The 22,752-nt window shown below is 37.5% G+C and overlaps 1 protein-coding gene across 6 annotated transcripts; it reads right to left on the reverse strand.

Moving 5' to 3' along the window:
- Positions 1-960: 960 nt before the first annotated feature.
- On the reverse strand, positions 961-22,426 carry LOC131691786 (LIM homeobox transcription factor 1-beta). 6 transcript variants are annotated; one of them, XM_058978425.1, is made up of 5 exons: positions 21,883-22,426; positions 21,764-21,821; positions 13,312-13,516; positions 1,883-2,592; positions 961-1,821 (listed from the first exon to the last, which is right to left on the reverse strand). In XM_058978425.1, the coding sequence occupies exons 3-5, from the start codon at positions 13,434-13,436 to the stop codon at positions 1,523-1,525; spliced, it is 1,134 nt and encodes a 377-aa protein (XP_058834408.1). In that variant the 5' UTR covers positions 13,437-13,516; positions 21,764-21,821; positions 21,883-22,426; the 3' UTR covers positions 961-1,522. The 6 variants fall into 6 exon arrangements, with proteins under 6 accessions (XP_058834408.1, XP_058834407.1, XP_058834406.1 ...); XM_058978424.1 differs by having other exon boundaries at positions 21,879-22,426; XM_058978423.1 differs by having other exon boundaries at positions 961-1,592; positions 1,651-1,821; positions 21,764-22,426.
- Positions 22,427-22,752: the final 326 nt, after the last annotated feature.

The following is a 22,752-nucleotide window of genomic DNA, read 5'->3' on the forward strand; positions in this document are numbered from 1 at the left end:
ATCTTATTGTATTCAAATAGTATTATCCCCGCCATATTCCTAGTTTTTTATCCCTTGCTACCCACAAGCAAATTCGATTTCTACGCAGTTAGTTAAGTTAGATCAAACAGTGTAAATAAAGGAAATATACAAAGACTACAGAAAAACTATCAATAGGTTTACAATAAAATTCAAGAAAATAGAATGTAAATAAAAACATCAAAAATGATAATTATCCTCAGTGTTAGTATTAGGAAGTGAATTTTTATTATAACGTGATAGTCTTAAGAGCTTTTGTAACATGTTATGTAAAAAAGAAACCCCGGCGTAAAAAGCTTTTGCAAATGCCGTGCAAAATAAAGGTTCTATGAAAAAAATATCCAAGAAGCAGGCAGTTACCGAATTAAACGACCAAACGGTAACCTTCATTTCGCTGTGTAGCGACTCTCTGATATTGCCCGTTTCGTCTGTAGATAGACTTTCGTTCATATTTTGAAAGCAGCAAAATAAATATTCTCACGTTAAATTGCATGGGGGACAGCAAATAAACAAACCAAACATCTTATGCACAACCCTAGAGAGGGCGTTAAATGTTGTTTTTGTTAGCCACCGCAACAACCAAACTATGGTAGATGCGGTGTGAGCATATTTGCGTGTGACAAAATTATTTTGCTGTGAGTCTATTTGGGGGTAAAATTTCCTAACATCTCAGAAAAGAAAGATCACATCGCCATGGAGAGAGAGAAAATGGCAGGTAAACTTCAAGCTAGGTACATCGAGATAGGGAGACACCAAGATAGAGAAAACACCGAAATACGGAGGATTTTTCACGGACAATCTAAAGGGACTTACGAAATAATCGAGATAGAGAATATCGAGTTAAGGAGAATTAACTATATAAATTGACAATGCATATCGGATAGTTCGTGCTGAGTTCAGGAATGAGAGCCCGGGTTAAATTTCAATAAGATTTTACTTGGTCTAAAATTTTACATTGCTTGTGAGAAATAACTTGTTTCACATCCTATCTCAAATGACTTGGTTGCAGTTGAGGTTCATTGGATCGAAATATCTCCAGCACAACAATTAATTGTCAGTTTAGAAATAAATAATAACTACAATAAATTTACAATACTTAAACATGGTGTACATTGTTTCTGTCTGATTTTTTACATAACGTTTCGTTCATAAATTAATTACGCAAAATACTGTTTCGTGGTGTAAGAGTAAATAAATATTACTCGACTAAAAAGTATTCGCTGACTAATTGATTATCACCCCGATGGATATAAATCTGCACTATCAAGAGAATAAATCTTGCATGAAATATGATTTTAATAGTTATTGACTAGTTGAAATGCTCTCTGCTGGCGTGCGGATAATGTTCGGCCAAACGAAACTCAAACTAATTTTAACGTAAACCGTAATGCCGTTATGTTCACACTGCGTTGCGTTCATTTTTGCAAATTTGCTCAGCTAGATACTGATGATTCATCGCGCGGCAGCCTCCCAGTACTGCCGTTGCCCTCGGTCCGTGGTCTGATCATTGCTCGATGGGCGCGGCATTAAAATACGAATTCTGCATCAGATAAAGCTTGTCGATGTGAGTAATGCTGTTCCCGGATATCAACCCATTAATGTTGTTATTATTGTGATTGACTAAATTGGTACCGGTATTGTTGCTGGCACTGGTGTTGCTGTTGCTGCTGCCATTAAGATTGGTTTGAAGGTCTAGGTTTTGCAGTGACATAGTATCTGAAGTACCCTCATCCAGATTGTCGAAGCTTTCGTCCAGCGAAATGTCACTACTGCACATACTGGCATCCGAATTTTCCGGAAAATCTAAAATTTAAAGAAAATGTTATAATATTGTGCGTTCCTGTTTTGACATGTCAGTTATTACCAGAAAACGTACCTGGTGAGTACGGCAAGTTGGGGTTCAGTGGTTGACTAGACGACCCGTATGATCCATCGATGCCAAGATAGTGACCATGATCACTGCTGGGTGATTCGAGTTTGATTGACTTTTCCTCCTTATCCGAAAGATTTTTATCGCCATCGCTGCTGTTGTTCTGGCCCGTCTTATTTTTGCGTGAAATTTTCTTCATTTTCGCTCGCTGGTTTTGAAACCACACCTGCACCACTCGTACCGATAGACCAGTGTCTTTGGCTAATGCCTCTCGGACCTTCCGACAGGGTTTCGGAGACACATCGAATGACGCCTTAAATTGCCGTCTCTGCGCTGAGGTAAGAATCGTTCGTGGTCGTTTGGGCCCCCGCCGACCATCGCGAGAGCGTATTCCGTCTTCCAGCACGTAGTCATCCTCACCGTACGGGTGGTGGGGATTTTGAAGCGGATTAATTGTGTGCAGGTTATTGTAAATGTCCTTTTCTAGGTCGTGTTGGCAGATGAGTTTACCCGCTCGCAAAGAGAATGGTTCACCCTTTTGCAGCGGTCTGTTGCAGGTAAAGCAAAGAAAGCAGTTTAGGTGGTAGACTAGATTTTTGGCACGCATCACCATTTCGTTCGGCGCTATTCGTTCACCACAGCCGTAGCAGTCGCGAGACACAGTTTGGTGCTGCTGTTGTTGCAGTTGGGGGAGACCGTAGATTCTGGAAAATGAAAAGATATAGATTGAAACATTATGCTATTGGCTAGGTAACCGGTTGGGCTGGTTCGGTCGACGGACGGTTGTCAAACGACTGCGGCATGGATCTATTGATGTTTTTGACTGGAACGTTGAATATGTAAATTTGATTCCGGACTGATAAGAAAGGTGGTTTTCTAAAAGTTATGCACATTGCTCCATAGGTGTGCGACTTCTAGAGATTTTATCGTGTGTAGTGTGGTTCGAAATCGTCCAAAAATTGGTAAACTATAATATGACAAACCAACTGAAAGTCGTTATTTTTTTAATGTTTTGTGCAGTGGCATACTATTTTCACACATATTTTAGCAAACTGTTTGAAAATGCGTATATTTTGTGAACAATTTTCAGTAATTTCGTGAAACTGTAATCTTATTGGATGTTTGCTTGTGCCTCATAAAACGCACCTTGTTTTGAGTAGGGGAGACCGGGGCTAGTTGGCGATGTATTCAGTTTTCATTTTTTACCATTTTGAGTAAGGTAGATCTTGTAAAATGGAACACGTTGCATACAAGGGCAAACTGTTCGCAACATCTCTGATTTTTTTCAAAGTGTTTTTTGCATTATCTTTGTTTTTATAGACAAAAGTATGTGATGCAGAAAACACGCCAGCCTACCCCAGCCCCGAGGTAAGTTGGCGGTATATATGTATTCACCAGAAAATAAGCAATCGAATTGACATTCAATTACTTCAAGGGTCCTTATGGAATATGCTGAATGTCTTTTCAATAAAATTGTATCTCAACCAACATTTGCACCATATTGCAGTCTCTATACCCCGGCCTTTTAACTTTAACGCGTACTTCATATTCGAACGTACATTTTCGAAATTCTTCAGGCAATTGTCCGAAGTAAATGACGAGATACGCCAGAAAAAGATTCTCTTACTTTGGAGTGAATTCCAGAAATAAATTTTTTTAAAGATTTGTTTTGAACTGTAAATAGTACTGCCAACTTATCTCAACCGTATTTTTTATAAAAAAAGTATTTTAAAAAAACTTTTGATTGTGGATAGGTGCCCATATCTATATTTCACGTACTGTCGAAAAATATAATCATTCCTGGGATAGATCTAAAGTCACCATAAACAACACAAAATGTTTAAAATTAAGAAAATTTACATAGTATGCTCGAAAAGACAATATCGCCCACAACTTCTTCAAAACAAAATATCATGCAACAAAAACACATTGGACATTGTGTTTCATACCACTTGAGGTACACACCAAGAAACAGTGCCATATGTCTAATAGAAACGGAAAAAAGGGGATTCCGCCAGCTTACCCCAACCGACAACTAACCCCGGGCTCCCTACTTTCAATCTGAATTCCAGCCAATTAATATTTTTGGGGGATCACTGCGTTCGTAAGTGGCATTGGAAACCAAAAGTGTTCTTTTAGAAAACCAACATATGCACAAGAGAACTTATTCCCAGTATAATGCGCGCCCAAAAACTCGTGAAGGAAATTGCTGTCCCTGATGGATGCCACCTAGTTACCGTATACCGGATAAAACGTGACAGGCTAACTCTAAAAATACTTGCATTGCTCAAGGTATAGATAACTGAAATTGCATCTGTTCCATTTGGAAGCCCGCTAAAAATGTAAATATGTAAATATCTCGGCCGTTAACATCCCAAGTAACAATTGAAGTTTTATAGCACGCCACAAGTATACTCTAAGTTTTATCAGTGGCTACAAAACTACCATAAAACCACAATTGTTACTAGGGATGTGCAGGTTGATTCGTATGACTTGAAAAAACAGGGGGTTTCATCGTGAGGTTTTCTTCATAAATTAGCAAAAAAGGGAAAAAAATAAATCGCGAAATCTTTATTATCACCCAAAGAACATTTTTTTGCCATTAATTGTTTGAAAACATTTTTTTATATGTTGACTGTAGCAGCGCTTGAGGACGACGCATTCGAGCATTTCAAGTGGAATCTGGCAAATTACTAGAGTAATGTTAGCTTTCAATTCTTAAATCGTTACAGGCTTATCCGCGTAAACTTTTGATTTCACATATCCCCATAGAAAAACAATTAAAGGGTTGTGTACAGGACACGACCATGGTGACATTAAATTTTTCAACAATTTGCGAATGAATATCAATCTATCAAAACTTTCGACTCATCTCAGGACTGGAGACTATAGAGTTTCAGTAAAAACATTTTGAACGCTACGGAACATTCTAGAAGGGTGTCCCACATCACATTGCATCACGGAAAAAACCTAGTGGACCTAGTTTGATGCTATTCAAACTTTCGGACAATAAAATATAATCCATTAGTAAGCTTTTGGCATATTCATTTCATTTTGTTTAAATACCATAACCGTGCGCTCGCACCTTACGCTTAACTCCACTTATTAGGTGCTGTTCGACATCTGGCTGCAGCTTTTTTTCTGTACGGAAACCCACTTTTTCTTCATATCTTCCTCAAACTTGACCTCCTTCGGATGCTTCCGTAGTGCCTTCTTTATAATCGCTCAGTATTTTTTGATGGGCCTTAGTTTAGGTGTATTGTGGGGGTTCATATCCTTGTGACCCCGTTGGCTTCATACCACTCCAGGACAACATTTGAATATTAGCACGAAGCTAGATCCGCCTCGAAGATCGTAGTGTTGCTTCAACAAAGGAAGCAGACGCATTTGTAAACACTCCAGGTGTTAGATCTTCTATTTTACAGTATCAGTAGTCCCAAACGGCGCACTCCTTTTGCCACATCAGCAGATGGCTTGCCAAATAATTTATTTATTGACAAATAAGTTTCTGCTTCATTACTTCTTCCGGAACATCAAACTTGTGCTGGGCGGTGAAGAACAGCACTTCATCATCAGAGATTGCATTTATCGCTCATATGAGTAAATGAGTCCGGATAATTTACTACTGCGACAATAAAAACTCACATTATTGTGAGTTTATTGGCACTCACACAACTTCTCCGGATAAATACAACGTGTTATTTCTTCGGATAAATAAAACCGCCGGAGAATAAACGAATGAATTCTCGGTGTCCTTTTTGCGTTTGCTGCTTTTTTTTTAATTAAGTGTATATTTTGATGCTTTTATTGATTTCCACGAAATTGAAATATTATCACCGTCTCCGGTGAGAAGGGAAAAATCAAATAAATTTATTCGGAAAATTATTCTCATGCTATTTGTGGAGACAGAGAATTTTGCGTCTCATCTTATTTTGGAAAAGTTGGACGTCGGATAAGTTTCTTCTCTCGTGAGTGAGAAAGAACTACAATGCCTGCTCATCATCCATGATGAAACAATGAGGCTTCGTCAGCATCTGGGTCTAGTTTCCGGGCCCGTGAATTTTCCACCGTATTTCGTCGTTTTTCGCGATTTGGAGCCTTTTGCACTTTCTACGTAGGGTTGTGGTACCGGTAATACCGGTACCGAAAATCCCGGGAATACCGACCCATTTTTGGTACCGTAATACCGGTACTGAACAAAAGCCAGTACCGGTATTTTCGGTACTATACAATTTTTTATGACAAATATGTTAACTCTGCAGGGGGATCTGTTTCAAAATATCGGTCTGCAAGATAACGTTTAATTATATTAATTTGCCTTCTAGATAAATCGTTGAGATAACACCTTTGTGTGGGAATGTGGGGCCATCATCATAATAATTCTAGAAGTTAAAGTGTTATTAGCGACATTCTGATTGGTTTCCATTATTCACTGGGTGGCGCGTAATAAGACTATGGTCTAAGTCATGTCTGTGTTTGGTTTGCTCTTAAACCTTTATCTATAATAAAACGAACAGAGATTTAGTAGTTAACAGTTTTAGACTTGGTGAACTACTTCAAATGGTGTGATTTGTAATTATCGGTGATCGGAAAATTCAGCAAAACTCCATAGTTTACAGGAAAGCAAAGAGCCTGGATATGCGTTAGAGAATAGTAGGCAAACGACATAAAGTTCGAAACCAATTTTCAGAAAAGTAAGAGAGGAAATGCGATTAACCTGCTCGAATTTACTGCCATTCTCGCTTTGATTTACTGTTGTTAATAGGGTTTCATACATTTACCATCTGTTCAAGTCGACGAAAGTCGCACCACTTAGCAGTTTTTGATTTCAAAGTCGCCTAGATTTCGAAATAAAAGAAGGTGCCCCATACGAAAAATATCTTCTGTGAAATGAGTCTTGCCATTCCGAAGCAATTAAAAACAATAAACATGTTTTTTGATCAGCAAAAATCAATCATCTGAGAATAAGATCATCAGTTTGAGCATTCAATTTCAGTTTGAAGCCTTTTTCGAATTTTTTACAAATATATTCAGTTTGAAGCTTTTTTCGAATTTTTTAAAAAAAATATTCGAGTACCGGTACTTTACCGGTACTACCGGTACTGAGGGCTTCAGTACCGTAGTACCGGTTCTCGCCAAAAAGAGTCGGTACTGCGAACCCTATTTCTACGTTTCCAGCCCCTCACGGTGCTTCGCTCTCTGAACGAAAGACTTGGACAGATCCAACTTTTTAGCCACATCCCTGACCGAAGCATTGGGAAGCCGTGTGGTGTCCGGCGGGCTGAAATCTTTTTGCACTATTTCAACCAAGAATAGAACCTCTGGGAACTGCTCCCATGTCGTAAGAGGCGACTAACAACATGCTAGGAGTTCCTAGGCCGACGTTTTGCTCCGTACCGAAGACTTAATCTGGACGGACCTTAAGGTTTTCCATATTACCCTCTTTCCAGTCTGTATTTAGTGAATCACTGACATATACTGCTCCTTTTCTGATTCGCCTTTCTTGATTGTGTACCAACGTTTTAAGTTTCTTCTGGCGGTTGTATATTAGCCGTAAATGACAAAATCTAATTCTACACTAAGTAACAGAAAATATTAATATACCGGCACTTCCACGCCAAGGTTTAACTTCCAAAGCTTTGGTTTAAAAACCGTTTTTAAAAAATGGAAACTTTCATGTAGGAAATTTATTGAATTGGCCTAAGATGGAGCTGTCGAATTTCACAAAAAGCTTTTTATGTTGCAAGTGATCTGTAGTTGTGTTAAATTAGGTATTTTTCTATTATATTTGGAACCGTCTACCGACAAATCTACATTTACGAATACCTCCAAAAGTGACTCCTTGAGGTCTCATGAAGGCCTGACACTAGCTTTATGATACTTTTGCTTTTCTAAACAGTAATAAAAATCTCAACATTCAAGAACTTCACTTTGTCAGAAAATGTAGGGCCATCGGAAGCTAAAATTTCGTAAAATCGCACTCCTGGTCCTTTTTTCAGTGCAGTACTCTACGTCACTCGTTCAAATTTGCACCGCTCTTATGGTAGTCGGTATTTGCTAGTATTACTGTTCTCCCATCCATTCTGGTAGTCAAACGGTGGGATAGCAAAATTCTTACAAGTTTCCTATCTCATGCCTCCACGCGAGTCTAAGTCTATTGATGACATTTGGTCCTTAGACCGCAGAATGAGAGGGTGCGAACAGAATGAGAGGGTGCGAACAGATCTAGTCGAGAAAACATTGCCTTAAAAATGAATAGTTGATCGGAAATTAGCCCCAATACGACTAATCTGACTAGTATCTATGAACACGGGTCAATACGTATTGAAAATTCGCCGCGTCTGTTTTTATGAACCTAATTCAAAGCTCCGTTATTGCTAACAAGCCCGTGCATCAGGTTAACAATCCTTTATATTTTCCTTCAGTGTTCGGTATTATCGCTCGTATACTTGTATTCCACAAACAATCCGATATGGAAAATAAGAAATACTTTCCTTGATTTATAACATCTCTCGCTATTTTTGCCTGTATAATGTGTTATCACTCGGTAGTTTTCAAGCCAATAAATATATCGTAGAGAAGAAGTAGCGAATTCTGTCCAAATACTGTTGCAATAAATAGTGATCCGGCCCATTACGCGGATAAGATTAGCTTTTCTAGGCAATACTCCCACGGTCGGCCGTGTGGAGTTCAAATTGCTTTTGTTTAGGGAACATAGTATACTCTCGGTAGCCGGCTGCCCAGAGTTTAAAAATAACCAAAAACTAAACAAGATCATCTCTTTTTCGAGTGATCGTGCACTCGAAGACTAACTAAACAACTACCTAATAAAACATGCTTTACAGGTCGCATCGTTTGCTTGGAGCGAATCCTAGACCTGATACCCTTCCAAACCACCAACTCCGCGACACCTATGGAAGAGTCTGATGAATCGTCGTCCTTCCGTTAAGTAGGTGGAGCATCAACACTTCCCGTCTACCTTATCCTTTATCCTTCTCCGTGAACGATGGAGATGGGGGCGGCCGGCAATGATGGCTATCATGCTGTTGAGGTCTTAATATGGGTCGGATTGGTATGAATTCCTACTTACCACTTCCTAAGCAACTCTTATTAGATAATCAGCAGTCAAACATGATGAAGTCAGTGTGCAATCCGCCAAAATCATCGTCACAACGCAACGCAACGCAACGCAACGCAACATCCCTGACCGAAGCATTGGGACTCCGTTTAAACGCTTTCACTACTCGCTTGTGATCCCGATCACTAATAGAACATCCATTCAGATCGCATTTCTCCTTCCGTTTAATCAGGGGCGGATCCAGGAAAAAATTTCGTAGGGGGTCCAAAATTTCGATTTTGAAATGTTCATGGTACAATACGTAATATGTAATAACCTCATTCAATTAAAATCATTTTGGTGGTCGAATATGGTTTGGAATTTGAATTTGAATTTAGAACGAATTAAAATAGAAACTATTTTAAAATTTATCAACAAGTTAAAAAATTTCGGGAGGGGTCCGGACCCCCAAGACCCTCCCCCTGGATCCGCCATTGCGTTTAATGCTCAGAGTTTGGTAGTAACGTTTAATCACACGGCTCACCGTTGACCGCACGATTCCGAGTTGTTTTCCGATGTCCCGATGAGAGAATTGGGGATTTACCAGGTGCTTGCGCAAAATCAGTTCGCGACGTTGCTTTTCGTGTGACGCAATTTTTCCAATTTTAGAAAAACTGACCGCGATAAAAATACAGTGTGTACAATACACTCTAAACTTCTTCCACCCAAATTATCAGGAGAAAATACCCAATGGGTTATTTTCTACAGTGTTCCCGTGATGCAATTTGATGTGTTACTCCTCGCTTCCATTGTAGCATACAGAAAATCAATATTTGGGAGTTTTTTGTGGGAAAATGAAAAGACATACGAAATTCTTTCAGCTTTTGATCTTGTATTCGATATTTATCGATGGTAAAAAATGATTTTTTTGCTAACGTCAAGAATAGGTCTTGTTCTGTCACTATGTCGCCATTCAGCTCTGATACATAACTCCTATCTCTTACCCTTCCGCGGTGCCAAGCGGGATATGAGCCGCCTTGTGCCGTTTTTGCTTGGACGTGGGGCTGGGTCGGGCTCTGGTGCGCAATAATTAAAAAAAAAATCGTTTAAAACCTCATTAATTTATCTAGTCTTTGACCCATATTATTTTTTGATGCTATTAAAAACCATTTTTCGTCAAATTTTTTTTTATTTAAATCCCCACCATTTTGTTTATGCGATTTAAAAAGGATGGGCCAATGACTAAATAATTAAATATGCTTAAAGACCCTTTTTTCATTTCCAATGAGCGTTCGAGTGCCATTGGCAGCTTCAAAGAGTGGAAAGGAAGTGGTGAAGGGGTTTTCGTATACAACTAAACATTGTGATTCAAGTTTATTGTATGTTTTGTAATGTGCAAAAAACCTCAATCCATTTCGCCTTCCCGTTTTCGAGTAAATATATACTATTGTAACCATTATGCTATATTGTACATGTAGCTGCTTCTGTTCGAATTTTAAACAATCAATATCATGCTTTAGCTAATGAACAACCCAAACATGACAAATGGCGGAAAACAATTAGCAATTATCCATCTATGGTTCCAATACGATCCAATAATGTCACCAGTGTAATAACAATAAAATATTTAAATTGGATGTAACAAATCTCTAATGTTATTAAATGAAAAATTACACCATTAGGTGAATTAAAACGGGTTTTAACATGTCAACATTTTCAGAAACAATAGATAGAATGAACAAGAACCCGGTACTCTAGTTTTTCTTTCGATTGTGCGAAATCTTTGATTTTTCGATTAAATATGTGACTATAATACATCGAAGAATTAAATTCTCTTTTTATTTCATAAACCTCAGGAGCTCACCTTCTAAATATAACAATATATAGGATCAATAATTAAAATTTCAGAAGGAATTTTAATTGATTTTCTAAAAATATGTTAACAAGTCCTCGTTTGACACTATTGATCTTCCTTGACAGTGAATTTCGCCATACGGGCTAGCATTTTTGACAGTTATCCCAAGGTAGTTCAATGGAAGGTGTGGTCGTAATAATTCAATTTAAAAAAATTATTTTCATTTTTTATTTTGCGTACAAAAAAGAGAAAAAAAGTTCAATAACGTACCTTTAACTGCATCGGAAAAAATCGAAGCATATGGCTTAACGACCAAATTGGGGCAGATTTTGTACGATAAATTGGTCGAAAAAGAAATCAGTATATATGAAGCTTTTGAAAAAGTAATATTTCGCGAATTTTAAGGCACCTCAAAAAGTTATTACCACTAGCTCATAGTACTAAATTTACTCTAAAATTCATCTATACAAACCTACTCTCAATTAGATTGTTGCATAGAGCTACGTTTTTAAAATTATCATTTTTCAGGGTAAAACATGAATGCTCGTTTCGAAAAGGTATATTCTACTTTCTATTTCCCCCTTTTCCTTTTAGAAAAACTTAACAGAATTAGATTTCATCAAGTTAAACCAAAGTTACAGACATTTTAAAATTTTGACCTATTTCTTCGGATCAACTTTCAATGCCCGTTTTATCCCACTTTCTCTCAATTAAGGGACCATTCATAAATTACGTAACGCAAAAAATTGCCCAAGATTGACTCCCCCCTCCCCCCATGTAACAAAATGTCACAAATTTCTTTACACCCCCTCCCTTATTACGTAACAAATTCCGGGAAAACATTTTTTTTCTTCAGTAAAAACATGTTACGGAACGATCTAGCTAACTCCCGCTCCCCCATATGTCACAACATGTCACAATTTGTTCGACCCCCCTCCCTCTTAAATGCGTTACGTAATTTATGAATGGTCCCTTATGAATATAATATTTCACCGAAGTGCACAAACAAACGCTAAAATTTTCGTCAACACCGGGGAACATCAATACGACCAGTTAGAACATTTTGAAAAACTAGCTCTTAAAAGTGGTGAAAATTCGAAGTGCCTTCTATAATAGACGCAAATTATCTGTTCTGATAGAGGCGTAATGTTGTAAGTGATAAATTTAACGAATGTGAAGAAAATAGTACAAAAACGTAAATTTCGTTACTAATGGATAGCTTTTTATCCATGTATCTTCGACAACTTGTCATAGTTTTGAACGTTTTAAAACTTTCAAAAAATTGCACGCTAGACCGGAAACAATTTTGACTTTTTTTCGGAACACTGTTAAATCAAATGGTAATTTGCTTCACATACCAATTGTAAAATATGAGTTTTTCTGAAAACTCTAGTTCACCCACAAGAGTTTTCAAGTTTGTATGTGAAAATATAGGAAAAATCGGCAAAAGCAACAAGAAATTCATTAAAAAATGCCAGTATCATCTTGTGCATCCCACAATCTGCAGATATATAGCTGAAGGTATAAGGATCAACATTGCTGAAGACTGCAAATTGATTCGATTTTGCAGTAAAAAGATGTTCTCATATAAAGTTATGTGTTGCCTCTCTTTCTAGCACATGCTTAGGATAGCCAATTTGAAAAAAAATCAGTTGGTCTTCAAAGTTAAATAACTTTGTTGGAGAAATTCCAATCAATATGCAACCTTCAACAAAGCTGTTCGTTGTAAAATAAGCTATGTGACAAAAAGTTTTGAGGTATGCAGAGTTACTGTGGATTTTTTATTTGATTTTAAGTTTTTATTTCCGAGTTTCCATATATATTACCATAGAAACTTGAAACCTCTTGTGGGTGAACTAGAGCTATCAGATAAAGCTCATATTTCGCATGTGATCTTTGTATCCAATTACCATTTGAATTAGCAATGTTCCGAAAAAAATTGTTGCCGGTCTATTGCACACCCAAAGGTTTTATCCTGCTAATTTCCCTTTCTGGCCCAGTGTGCAGTGGTAGGTGCACAAACTAAAGCCGCCCTAATTAAAGTAATCGTCCAAAATTTAATAGAAAATCTTCTTGCGCCGAAGGTGTGGCTGGCAGTAAGTGAAAATGCGTCGGAAGAAGAAAAAAATCATAACCATTCTCTTAACTACCGCGTCGTTTACTGGTCGGTATCTACATAACTTTTTGTGTCCTATTCTTTCGCTGTTAAAGGCGTGATGTGGTTTTCCTTCACGTTCCTTAGCATGGGGCTGATGTATCTCGATAATAATGATAATCCATGTTGGAAAAGTTTTCATCTTGTTTTTGCTTCAGACTTCCCTTTTGCAGGTTTTTTTACTGTATGAAAGTTGACGTAAAGATTTACGGAGATTGGCTTACACCAGAAAGTTAATGTAAACACGTCTTTTGTTCCGCGTGAAACTTGCCTTGGATGTTCGGGATGGGGGATAATATGGTTGGGTTTTGCTTACGTAAAACATTAATTTCACGAGGGATTGTAAGCTAACTTACCGGTAGTAATCATCTTTGCAGTACACTTTGGTGTTTTTTGTAAAGCAGGACTGGTTTAGCTGGATGTGGCAGATGCAGCAGAGTAAGCATTGTTCGTGCCAGTACTGATCTGGGGAAATCTTCATGAAGTACCGGTCTTTGATTTTCTGACCACACCCTTCGCAAATTTCTTGCGTCCTTTCGCATTTGATTGTCCCGACTATGTCTGAAATAGGAAAAAAACGCTGATGTCAGTATAATTACTGCAAATACGTGTGGCTATAGTTGCTTTTTGCGACGAATGGATTTCTTATTTTATAAACTCAATTAAATACCAGTTTCATCAACTCATATGGCATTTGCTGTAGGGTAACAGATACTGGATACACTTATTTCGAACCGAAATTCTTTAAGGATGTTCAACACCATTAATTGCCAGTGCCAGTAGAACTAGTACCGTACCGACTGTCACACAATATCATAAACGAAAGAAGCACCTGTAAAAAATTACATACGTGATACAGGGTTCGCGGGAAAACATAGTTGTTTATGTACGCTGATTTGGGAGTGTATGAGACGCACATTCTTTTTCAAGCCCTTGCAAATAAACAAGCCCTTCGCAATGTTTGGATTAAACCAGATCACACAAATATGTTTATTTGAAGTTGACCTAATCTGGAAACAAATACGCTGCTAAGCCTTCAGTTGCACCGAGAATGGCCATTGTTTGTGTAGTTCGGATTAATTCACGATTGCATTATCTGGGTATTTTGAAAATAAACTTTTATGAAGTCCACGACCTAGACACGAATAAACGAGTTTGATTTCAGGAAAGGACAGGTTTAACACCTCTCGTTTTTAGCGATTGTGGCCTAATCAAAATCCCAAAAATATATTACACACGAAATTGCAACCTAAAGACTGGCGAAACTTCTAAATAGCATTAAAATGTGATGTCTTAGTTGATGATAGAAAACATTAGTTGAAAACTATTACTCATTCATCTGAAATGATTTCCCCGCTGTGAAGACGCAAAACATGCAAATTTAAGTGCCAAAGACAGTGCCAATATCGCACCAGTTTCAACATCCAACTTTTCCAATGTAAATGGAACATCCTACGAACAAATATTTGCACTAAAAACACTCATTTCCTGTGACAAAGAGTTTTTGCCCGCAAAAGAACACCGACTGTTCAACCATAGCATCACTTTTGGGGCGTTGTTCCTGCACATCATCCCCGCACTTTCCTCGTCAACATTCAGGTCCATCGTTCGTCGGTCGTCGGTTGACAAACAGCTTCAGCAGCAGCAATGGTTGACTGTGCACTAAAGTAAACTTGAATTTTAATCGCTTACTCTTGGCAGCATTCGTTGTGTACTGCTAAAATCGACGTCTCCGAAGCAAAGGACGTCTTTCGTGGAGCACTTGAACGAATATTTAAAACTTTAATTTAACTACTCTACAGTGTCGCTTCTCTCCAAGAATTGAAAATCGGCTGTGCAGGGTCAGTTCTAGGAGTAACCGAGAAGAGAATTTTGAAGAGGTGAAGTTGGTGCTTTCGACCTGCAAAAGGGGATCAACACCCAAAACTTTTATCCTGTCGAGTGGTAAACATTCCGTTCGATTACACTCGTGTACAGTGGTTCAAGACATGCTTTTGAGGAACTTAATTTGATGGAGCTAAAAGTATCCATATTCGCCAATTGACTTGTTCTACAATGTGTATGTGTCAAAATGTGTCATGCTTTGGCGAAATTCCTTTTTTAAGAAATTTATAATAGTGGGCTATAGGAAATTTGACGTTTAGCCGAAAAGAGATAAATGTCTTTGAGAAATATTCGGCGGAACTTATACTAAGTTATACTGGTTTAAAAACAGGTAAAATAAACACAAATCTGTCACAACTCTATTCAAACAAGCCACATCGATTTGGTCTAATCAACAAAGTTGTGTATTTTGTCACAACATTGTAATCGCGTGAAATCAGAAACAAAAATGTTACTATAATTACTTTCTATAATTAATATCTTAAAAAAGGAATATCGCCAAAAGAAGGCGCTTTTTATACACATATATTGTAGAACACATCAATTCACAAATATGGATACTTATAGCTCCATCCAATTAGGCTCCTCAAACGCATGTTTTAAACCACTGATGTGTAGTGGCGTGGTCCTTTTCTAACAGTAGCAACTGAACTACGTAATGATTGCAGCGAACCGACAGGAATAAGTACGAATCTGAGTGATTATCGATGTTCCGAGTAGCTAAGAAAGTTTTCTTGGTGCGGAAAAAGATATACAAAAGCCAAAGTTTGACACCGGGTGTTTTATTCCCAGGCAAACTTTTTTCGTTCAAATCAACGTTGTGTCGGTTCTGATGACGGTATTGCTAACCTTTGGAATACTTGCACTTTATACCTAGATAATTTTTGGTTGAGTAGCTATTGGAGATGAGCAGCGAATATTTTCGTTTATTTTTTTTATCATATGTTCAAGGGTTTAGCACGCGCGGGAAAACAAACAGATGATATGCATGATAAGGTGCAGGGAAATTAATTATGATTTATGACCGATATCGGTGATGATAAGAATTGAACTGCTTGACTACTGTTGGGTAATGTGATGTTTTCGATATGAGCCAAAAAGTAAGGCTGGGTGCTTGTGGGTTTTAGTATTTTCGGAGTTCCTAGGAATGTGTGTTTTATATTCTTTTAATTGTTTTAATTTCAGGAGCACAGTGTAAAGTCCCGGGAATCTAAGCTGAATGTTATCACAACTATGTTTCTCGCTCCACTTTGGTTTCATTTGTTGGCTCTTCCTTGGTGGTTCTGAGGGTGAGGCGCTTGTCAATTAAGTCGCTCGTCGTATATTTAAGTCCCAACCAGGATGAATTCTTATTAGTATTTGTAGTTGTAAAAATTTTATTTGAACTTGTAAACAAAAATTCCATCTAACATTTAATGTCTTAATGAAATTTCCTAAAACTAGTGTGATTCAATTCGTGTTCTAAATCCAGATGCGGTGAGGTTAAAATCAAATAGTTCGAAAAACTCGTTGAATCTCCGAACCATTACGATGACAGGACTGTTGGCAGCATAGTCAGTTGGTCTCATTTCAGGAACAAGCATAACTCTTTGGCGAAGAGTACGAGATGGCGCATAGAAATGCATTTGTGCTAGTAGATCAGGAACATCATATTCATCCAGCAGTATTTTGGCCACAAAGACTGCATGCGATGTCATTCTCCTTTCAGCAAGGGTGTGCAAGACTAACAAACGACAGCGGTCTTCATACGGCGGCAGGTTCTGCGGATCACTCCATGGCAAGAAACGCAGGACGCACTAATGAGCATTAAAGAGCTTTAAAACACAAAGGATCACGAAATTCGTTGGATATCTTAAACATGAATCCCAGTTGTCGATTGGCCTTGTCGATTGTAGCAGAGAAGTGACGATGGTAAGTTAGCTTATAATCCAGTATTACTCCAAGGTTTTTGATGTAGTCAACACGTTGTAGCTGATTTTCAGAAATATTATAATCAAAAGGGATGGTGTTCTTAGTGCGATGAAAGCTGATGACACTGCATTTGGGAATGCACATAACCATCATATTCCGCACACACCAGTCGTTAAGAGTATCCAGAACGGCTTGCAATACCAGGCAGTCGGACTGATCCCGAATTACGTAATATGGTTTAATATCGTCAGCAAAAATTAGTTTGCCACCAGGATTTAAAATACCAACAACGTCGTTAATAAACAGCGAAAATAGCAGCGGTCCGAGTGTACTACCTTGAGGAACTCCAGAACTGTTCGAAAAGCAATCAGACTGAGCTGTGCCAATGCAAACAGCAACTTGACGATGAACGAGATATGATCGAATCCACTCACAAAACCTAGTCGTGCAGCCAAGTTTGGCACTCAGGATATCGTGACTCACTTTGTCAAAGGCGGATTTCAAATCTGTATATATCGCATCCACTTGAAGTTTTTTGCACATATTATCCATACAAAATGACGTAAAGTTCACTAGATTGGTTTCCACCGAACGGCATAGGCAAGGTGGTTTCGGGGGTTGAACCTTTTCCTCCAAAATCAAAATTAAAATTATTGATGTTGACTGATTTAATCTAACACTACAATAATAACTGTTAGAGCAATACATTGAGAATCTATTGTTTCAATCATCATGAGGCCTTTGATGACTATAGGAATGTTACTGATCTATTAGTGGGGATCCCATAGTTCTAAAATCATATCAATATCGCCATGAAAACACTCCAATAGAAACTCACCCCGGAGTTCTGAAAGTAATCATAATCGTGGGATGTTTCAATATATTGAGCTTACCTTTGACGAAATGTACCGAAATAGGGTCAACTTTTCGAATGGGAAGCGATATTGGAATTGGTTGAATGCTTATGGAACATGGAACTGCTCACCGAAAAATTGCATATATTGCAACATTTGCTGAAAATGTTTTTGTTTTGGGAATGCATTCAGTTGAAACGTTAACTGATTAACCCTAGAACGGTGCACTTGCGTTTTTCACCCTAGAACGTTGCACTGGGGTACAAATGTACCCTACGCGTTTGATAGCAATATTCGCAGGTAAAAATGCAAACAAAAGAAATATATAATACATCATTTTCTTCGTTTTTTAATTTCGAAAACAGCTGTGTAGTGAAAGTACGGAATTTATTGAATCCATGATACATAAATTGGTTTAAGCAAAAAAAGTGAAAAAATCATGGATTTGACATTTTTCACAAAAATTACTATAAATTTGCGAATTTTCAACCGATTTGAAAAAAATCAAATGATTCAAAAAGCTGAAAGAATGGTCTGGAAACAGTATAAAATGGAATTTCGATATTTTTGAAAAAAGTGCAATTATTTGAAAGAGTGGAAGTTTAAAAATCCGGTTATGAAAAATACCACCAAATGGGGTGGAATTTGAAATGAAAAAAATATTTCTGACCAGTAATACATTGGTAACACGCAACGTTACTGTTACAGCAGTTACTGCGGGCAAATTATACCTGTGAGCCATTGTTTTGAAAAACTATAAAAAATAAACAATAAAAATCTGCAAGAACATGAAACTTTTTTTCCACTTCGAAATCAAATTAAATTAATTGAATAAATGATTTAAAACGATCATATAATACTAATTGTTGCCTACGTAGTAAAACAACCAGTATTTAAACGGGTATTGACACGAGTCACATTTCCACTGACAGCACGAAACCTGACGAAACGCTAACGGCAACCGTATACTGGGGTACAAATGTAAACAACGTATCAGTTTTCAACGCTCCTCCCCCACCCGCAACTCGGCCGGGGATGAAATGAATTATAGGCGAACATGGGGAGACTTGACCAAGCGCAGAATACTATTATTGGCTATGACGTTTTCTATTAGGTTCTTAAATCTTTTCAAAAATATTTTTATACTTGTTTCGGTCCCTTAAGGTTATTTTAAAACTTTGGAATGATAAATCATTTCGATATAGAAAATATTCCTTAATCAATAAATTTATATTAAATGAAGTAATTTTTTATCAAACTTTGTATGGACATATCTAGTCGACTAATAATAACTTTCAAAGTACTCATACATTATTTTATTCTTTATGAACTGTTGAAATGATTTTATATAAATCAGAAGCTTGAAAATGTTATTACTAAAATTTGCACGACATTGAACGTAATAAGTAATGTTGGGAAGACTTGACCAAGATTTTATGGGGATACTTGACCAAGTGGCAATAAGCTGAAGACAGATACAAAATTTCTGATATTTACTAGGCTGTGGTATCTACTGTTAATGTTAATCACGTAACACAAAAATTCCACGTCAAACATCAGTCTTTATCTTTTAGTACACTACTAGTAAACAAAGTTAACAGTAATATGGCTGATTTCGTGACGTGTGAACATGCAATGTAAGTAGTACAGTTAATCCTTAAAAGAAAAAGCATTCAAAACAGTCGAAATTTTCGAAATGACAACCTTTTATATTTTTTACTGTTACCTATGGATCTCGACAATATAGAAAAAAATGATTACAGTATGTTTCATGACATTATTTTTTGTTCTGATTTTTCAAAATTCTTTTGGTCGAGTCTCCCCAGGCTGATCAGAGAAAAACTTTTTAATGTTTGAAAAAGTAAATTAATCATTCTGCAAAAAAATATGAACACGCACAATACTTTTGCACATTATATCTCAATGACTTTGGAGGGATTGAAAACTTTTTAAAGATTTATTATAGTTTAGCTGGAGACCTGGTCAAGTCTCCCCCTGTTCCCCTATATGTTTTACAATTCTTTTAAATACGTGTCCCTACGAACTATTTGACAGCTTTTATCAACATTTTCATTATAATAGCAAATTTTGGAAGATTTTCGACTCTCGGTAGAGTTTGAGGTTATATTTCGGCTTTTCAGTGTGGAGAAAATGTCATGTCAAGCAACGGTCTATATATTTTTATGCAAAGTAAAGTATAAAAAGTGTATAGATCGTTGTTTGACATTTACTCCAAACTGAAAGCCGAAATATAACCTCAAACTATAACAGTAAATTGCGTACAAAATAAGCCCATTTCATGACAAATATAGTGTTGATAGTTTTGTATTGTATTTTATATGTCATGGAGTATCAAGAAAAATTCTCTCAATTCACAATCCTGCAGCTGTCAATGATTCTAAGAAGCGTACGTTCAACTAAATTACTAGATTTTGTTTAGTTGAATCCGAAGTGAAAATTTAATTCAGCTGTCAAAATAAGTCTACTAGTTAGCAAGATTAGCTTACTAATGTAGCCAGTTAAATCCGTACACAAATTCTCATGGTTTTCTTGCTAGTTTGCAATTCCGCGAATCGAAAAACTTACCACATGAACAACCGCGTGAAAAGTAACTTATGTGAATTTGAATTTATTTCTCTTAGGAATGGAGGAACATTTTCTCTAACCAATAGGTTTTGATGCCCACCAAGAAAAATAAATTTAATGCTACGTCGTACAACTTCTGACCCTACCCTCGTATTCGTCACACTTCGTCACAAATTTGGTATACTCCTACACCCCAAAATGCTACGTCATTTATGCATGGCCTCTTATCTGAAATATTGCATCTTCAGCTTATTGCTACTTGGTCAAGTCTCCCCAACATTAGTTTTTGCGTACCATGTCGTGCAAATTTTAGTAATAACTATTCCAATGTTCGATTAATGTAACATCATATCACTGGTTCATAAGGAAGGAATAAGATGTATGAGCACTTTAAAAATATTTATTAGTCGATTAGATATATCCATACAATGTTTGGAGCTTTAATATAAATGTAAAATAAGCTTCCATCACAAATACAAACGGCTTGTCGTGGTTTCTTGAACGAATTTTATTAAAATTTAGCATGTTCAAAATTAGAGTTTCATGAAACGGAAAATCAATACATTTGAACGTATTTTTATTCCCATATTGCTGTAAAATAAATGACACCTAATATTACACGAATGAAAGTGTAAAATCATATGTTTCTTGATGCTCCAATTCAGTGTATTAATTTGAACTTAAATTTCAATCAAATTCCTAATTCAAGCTTTGTATGTTAACATTCGTATTCATTTACATGTCGTTTAAATTTCATTATTTTTCGGCGCATAGTTTTTTGTTGACAACATACTTTCCTAATATGGTGCATGGTATTATTAATGATAATAACGATAAAACAATAAATCCTTTGAGGACTTGTATGCGATTTGACCAGAATGTACTCTTTTATTTTTGCAGTGTGCACACTTTTGGATAGTCTAATTTGATATTAAATTGGCAATATGGCTCTCGTATTTTCAAATGACCCATACGACAACAAACACTGTTCTCCAATTGTAGTAATTGGTTTGTGCATTATGTTCGGACCTGTCTCCTGCCGTCAGGGAGCCGATGTTCGACTATCGTGCGACTATCATAGCAAAAAGAACTGCGAATAACGAAATGCTCAAGCCCTTGGGTTTTTTTTCTACGGCCATGCGAATTTGCTACTACCTATTGCATAAGTTGATATAAGCAATGATTATAGAATTTTGAGTGTCAGACTAAAAATTCGTTCCCCTGCACTATTGATCACATTATACATTTTTGATTAACTGGAGCTTTATGATTCCTTTGCTGGTCTAAGTTGAAGTAAGCATGACATAGAGTTCAACACTCGAGTTATTCTATTTTAATTAATATTCCGAATCACTAATTCACCAAAGAAAACTTACTTTCCCATAATCAGTTACCCACAGGTTTCCGCCGCACATTAACTTGTTCGCATATTACTGATGTATAGCAACAGTTTTTCCACCTGCTGAGATGGTAGGCGATCGTTTCATGGCAATAACGTTCACATCAACCCAAAGTCAGAATACTCACGGAACATGAACCCTTCGTTTGCTTTAAATCGTTTCTGCCCTATTACCTGTCCGTTCGCTGCCGTCGATTGAATTATCCCGCAAATTAGTCTCCGCCGTTTGACCCTGTGTTATTCCAGTGTTGAGGTTAATATTGTGGTAAAATTCCAACATTTTGCGCACCTACAACAATTCCCGTTTTCGTTCGCCTGTCTGTTACACTAATAAGCACTTCAAATGGTTTCCTTCACTATTAGCACATTAATATTCCTGTTGTGATTGTTGGGTTCGTTTCCGGAACAAGCACCTTAATCCTTGTGGTATATGTTGACAACTACGAAAGGATCGATCGAATCGCTTATGACAGGCGCGCGCGAGATCCAACGGTGCGCATGAAACACGTCCGAACGCGGCAAACGACCAAACGCATGTGGCAAGCTTCCGCAGGCGAAATGCCGACTATGCAAGTCATCAGAAGATAACGAATAAAAGAATAATAAAACGTAGGGAATGGATATGTGGAATCGTGAAATGTCAACATTCATTGCAGAAGGGAAGAATGAAGGAAGGTCTTCCCGACATCTGCAACGGTTCCCTGCCACGTTTCAAACTGAACGACCGCTGGCAAACAGAAGGAAGAGTGGAAGCCGAATGAAGGGGACGAGTACACAAACACAAATACGGAAAAGCGCAACCTGTTACGACAGCGGTGCAGCGACAACCGGGTTTCACGCGTGTAGCGATCGATACCGATTCCAAACATTTCCCGGAGCGCACAGAAACAGAAGACATGATTCAACTACACCATCACAGGACTGATAGAAATTCGAGAGGGAGAATGGGTACAATGGGGTTTGAGGGAAGTGCGATGGAAAATCGATAAGACTGATACCACCCCACTTCATCACAGACATTTGTTATGTTGAATGCTGACCTATCAGCGCGCATGCACAAACGATTAACAAGCTAGCGCCGAGAGGGAAGGGAAACGCTTGACTAAAAGAAGACAACTACAACAAGCAGTGAAACCCCGCCCACTGAGTGTGTTGTTTGTATG

Source organism: Topomyia yanbarensis, chromosome 3, assembly GCF_030247195.1.
Source record: "Topomyia yanbarensis strain Yona2022 chromosome 3, ASM3024719v1, whole genome shotgun sequence".
NCBI classification, from domain to species: domain Eukaryota; kingdom Metazoa; phylum Arthropoda; class Insecta; order Diptera; family Culicidae; genus Topomyia; species Topomyia yanbarensis.

Excerpts from the sequence above, each read along its gene's own strand:
- LOC131691786 (XM_058978420.1), bottom strand. The coding sequence starts at position 21,869 with ATGTTGGAATTTTACCACAATATTAACCTCAACACTGGAATAACACAG. Across the intron at positions 2,593-13,311 it reads TGCAAAGATGATTACTACCG|AATCTACGGTCTCCCCCAAC; the intron begins GTAAGTTAGCTT and ends TTCATTTTCCAG. Across the intron at positions 1,822-1,882 it reads CTCACCAGGTACGTTTTCTG|ATTTTCCGGAAAATTCGGAT; the intron begins GTAATAACTGAC and ends TTTAAATTTTAG.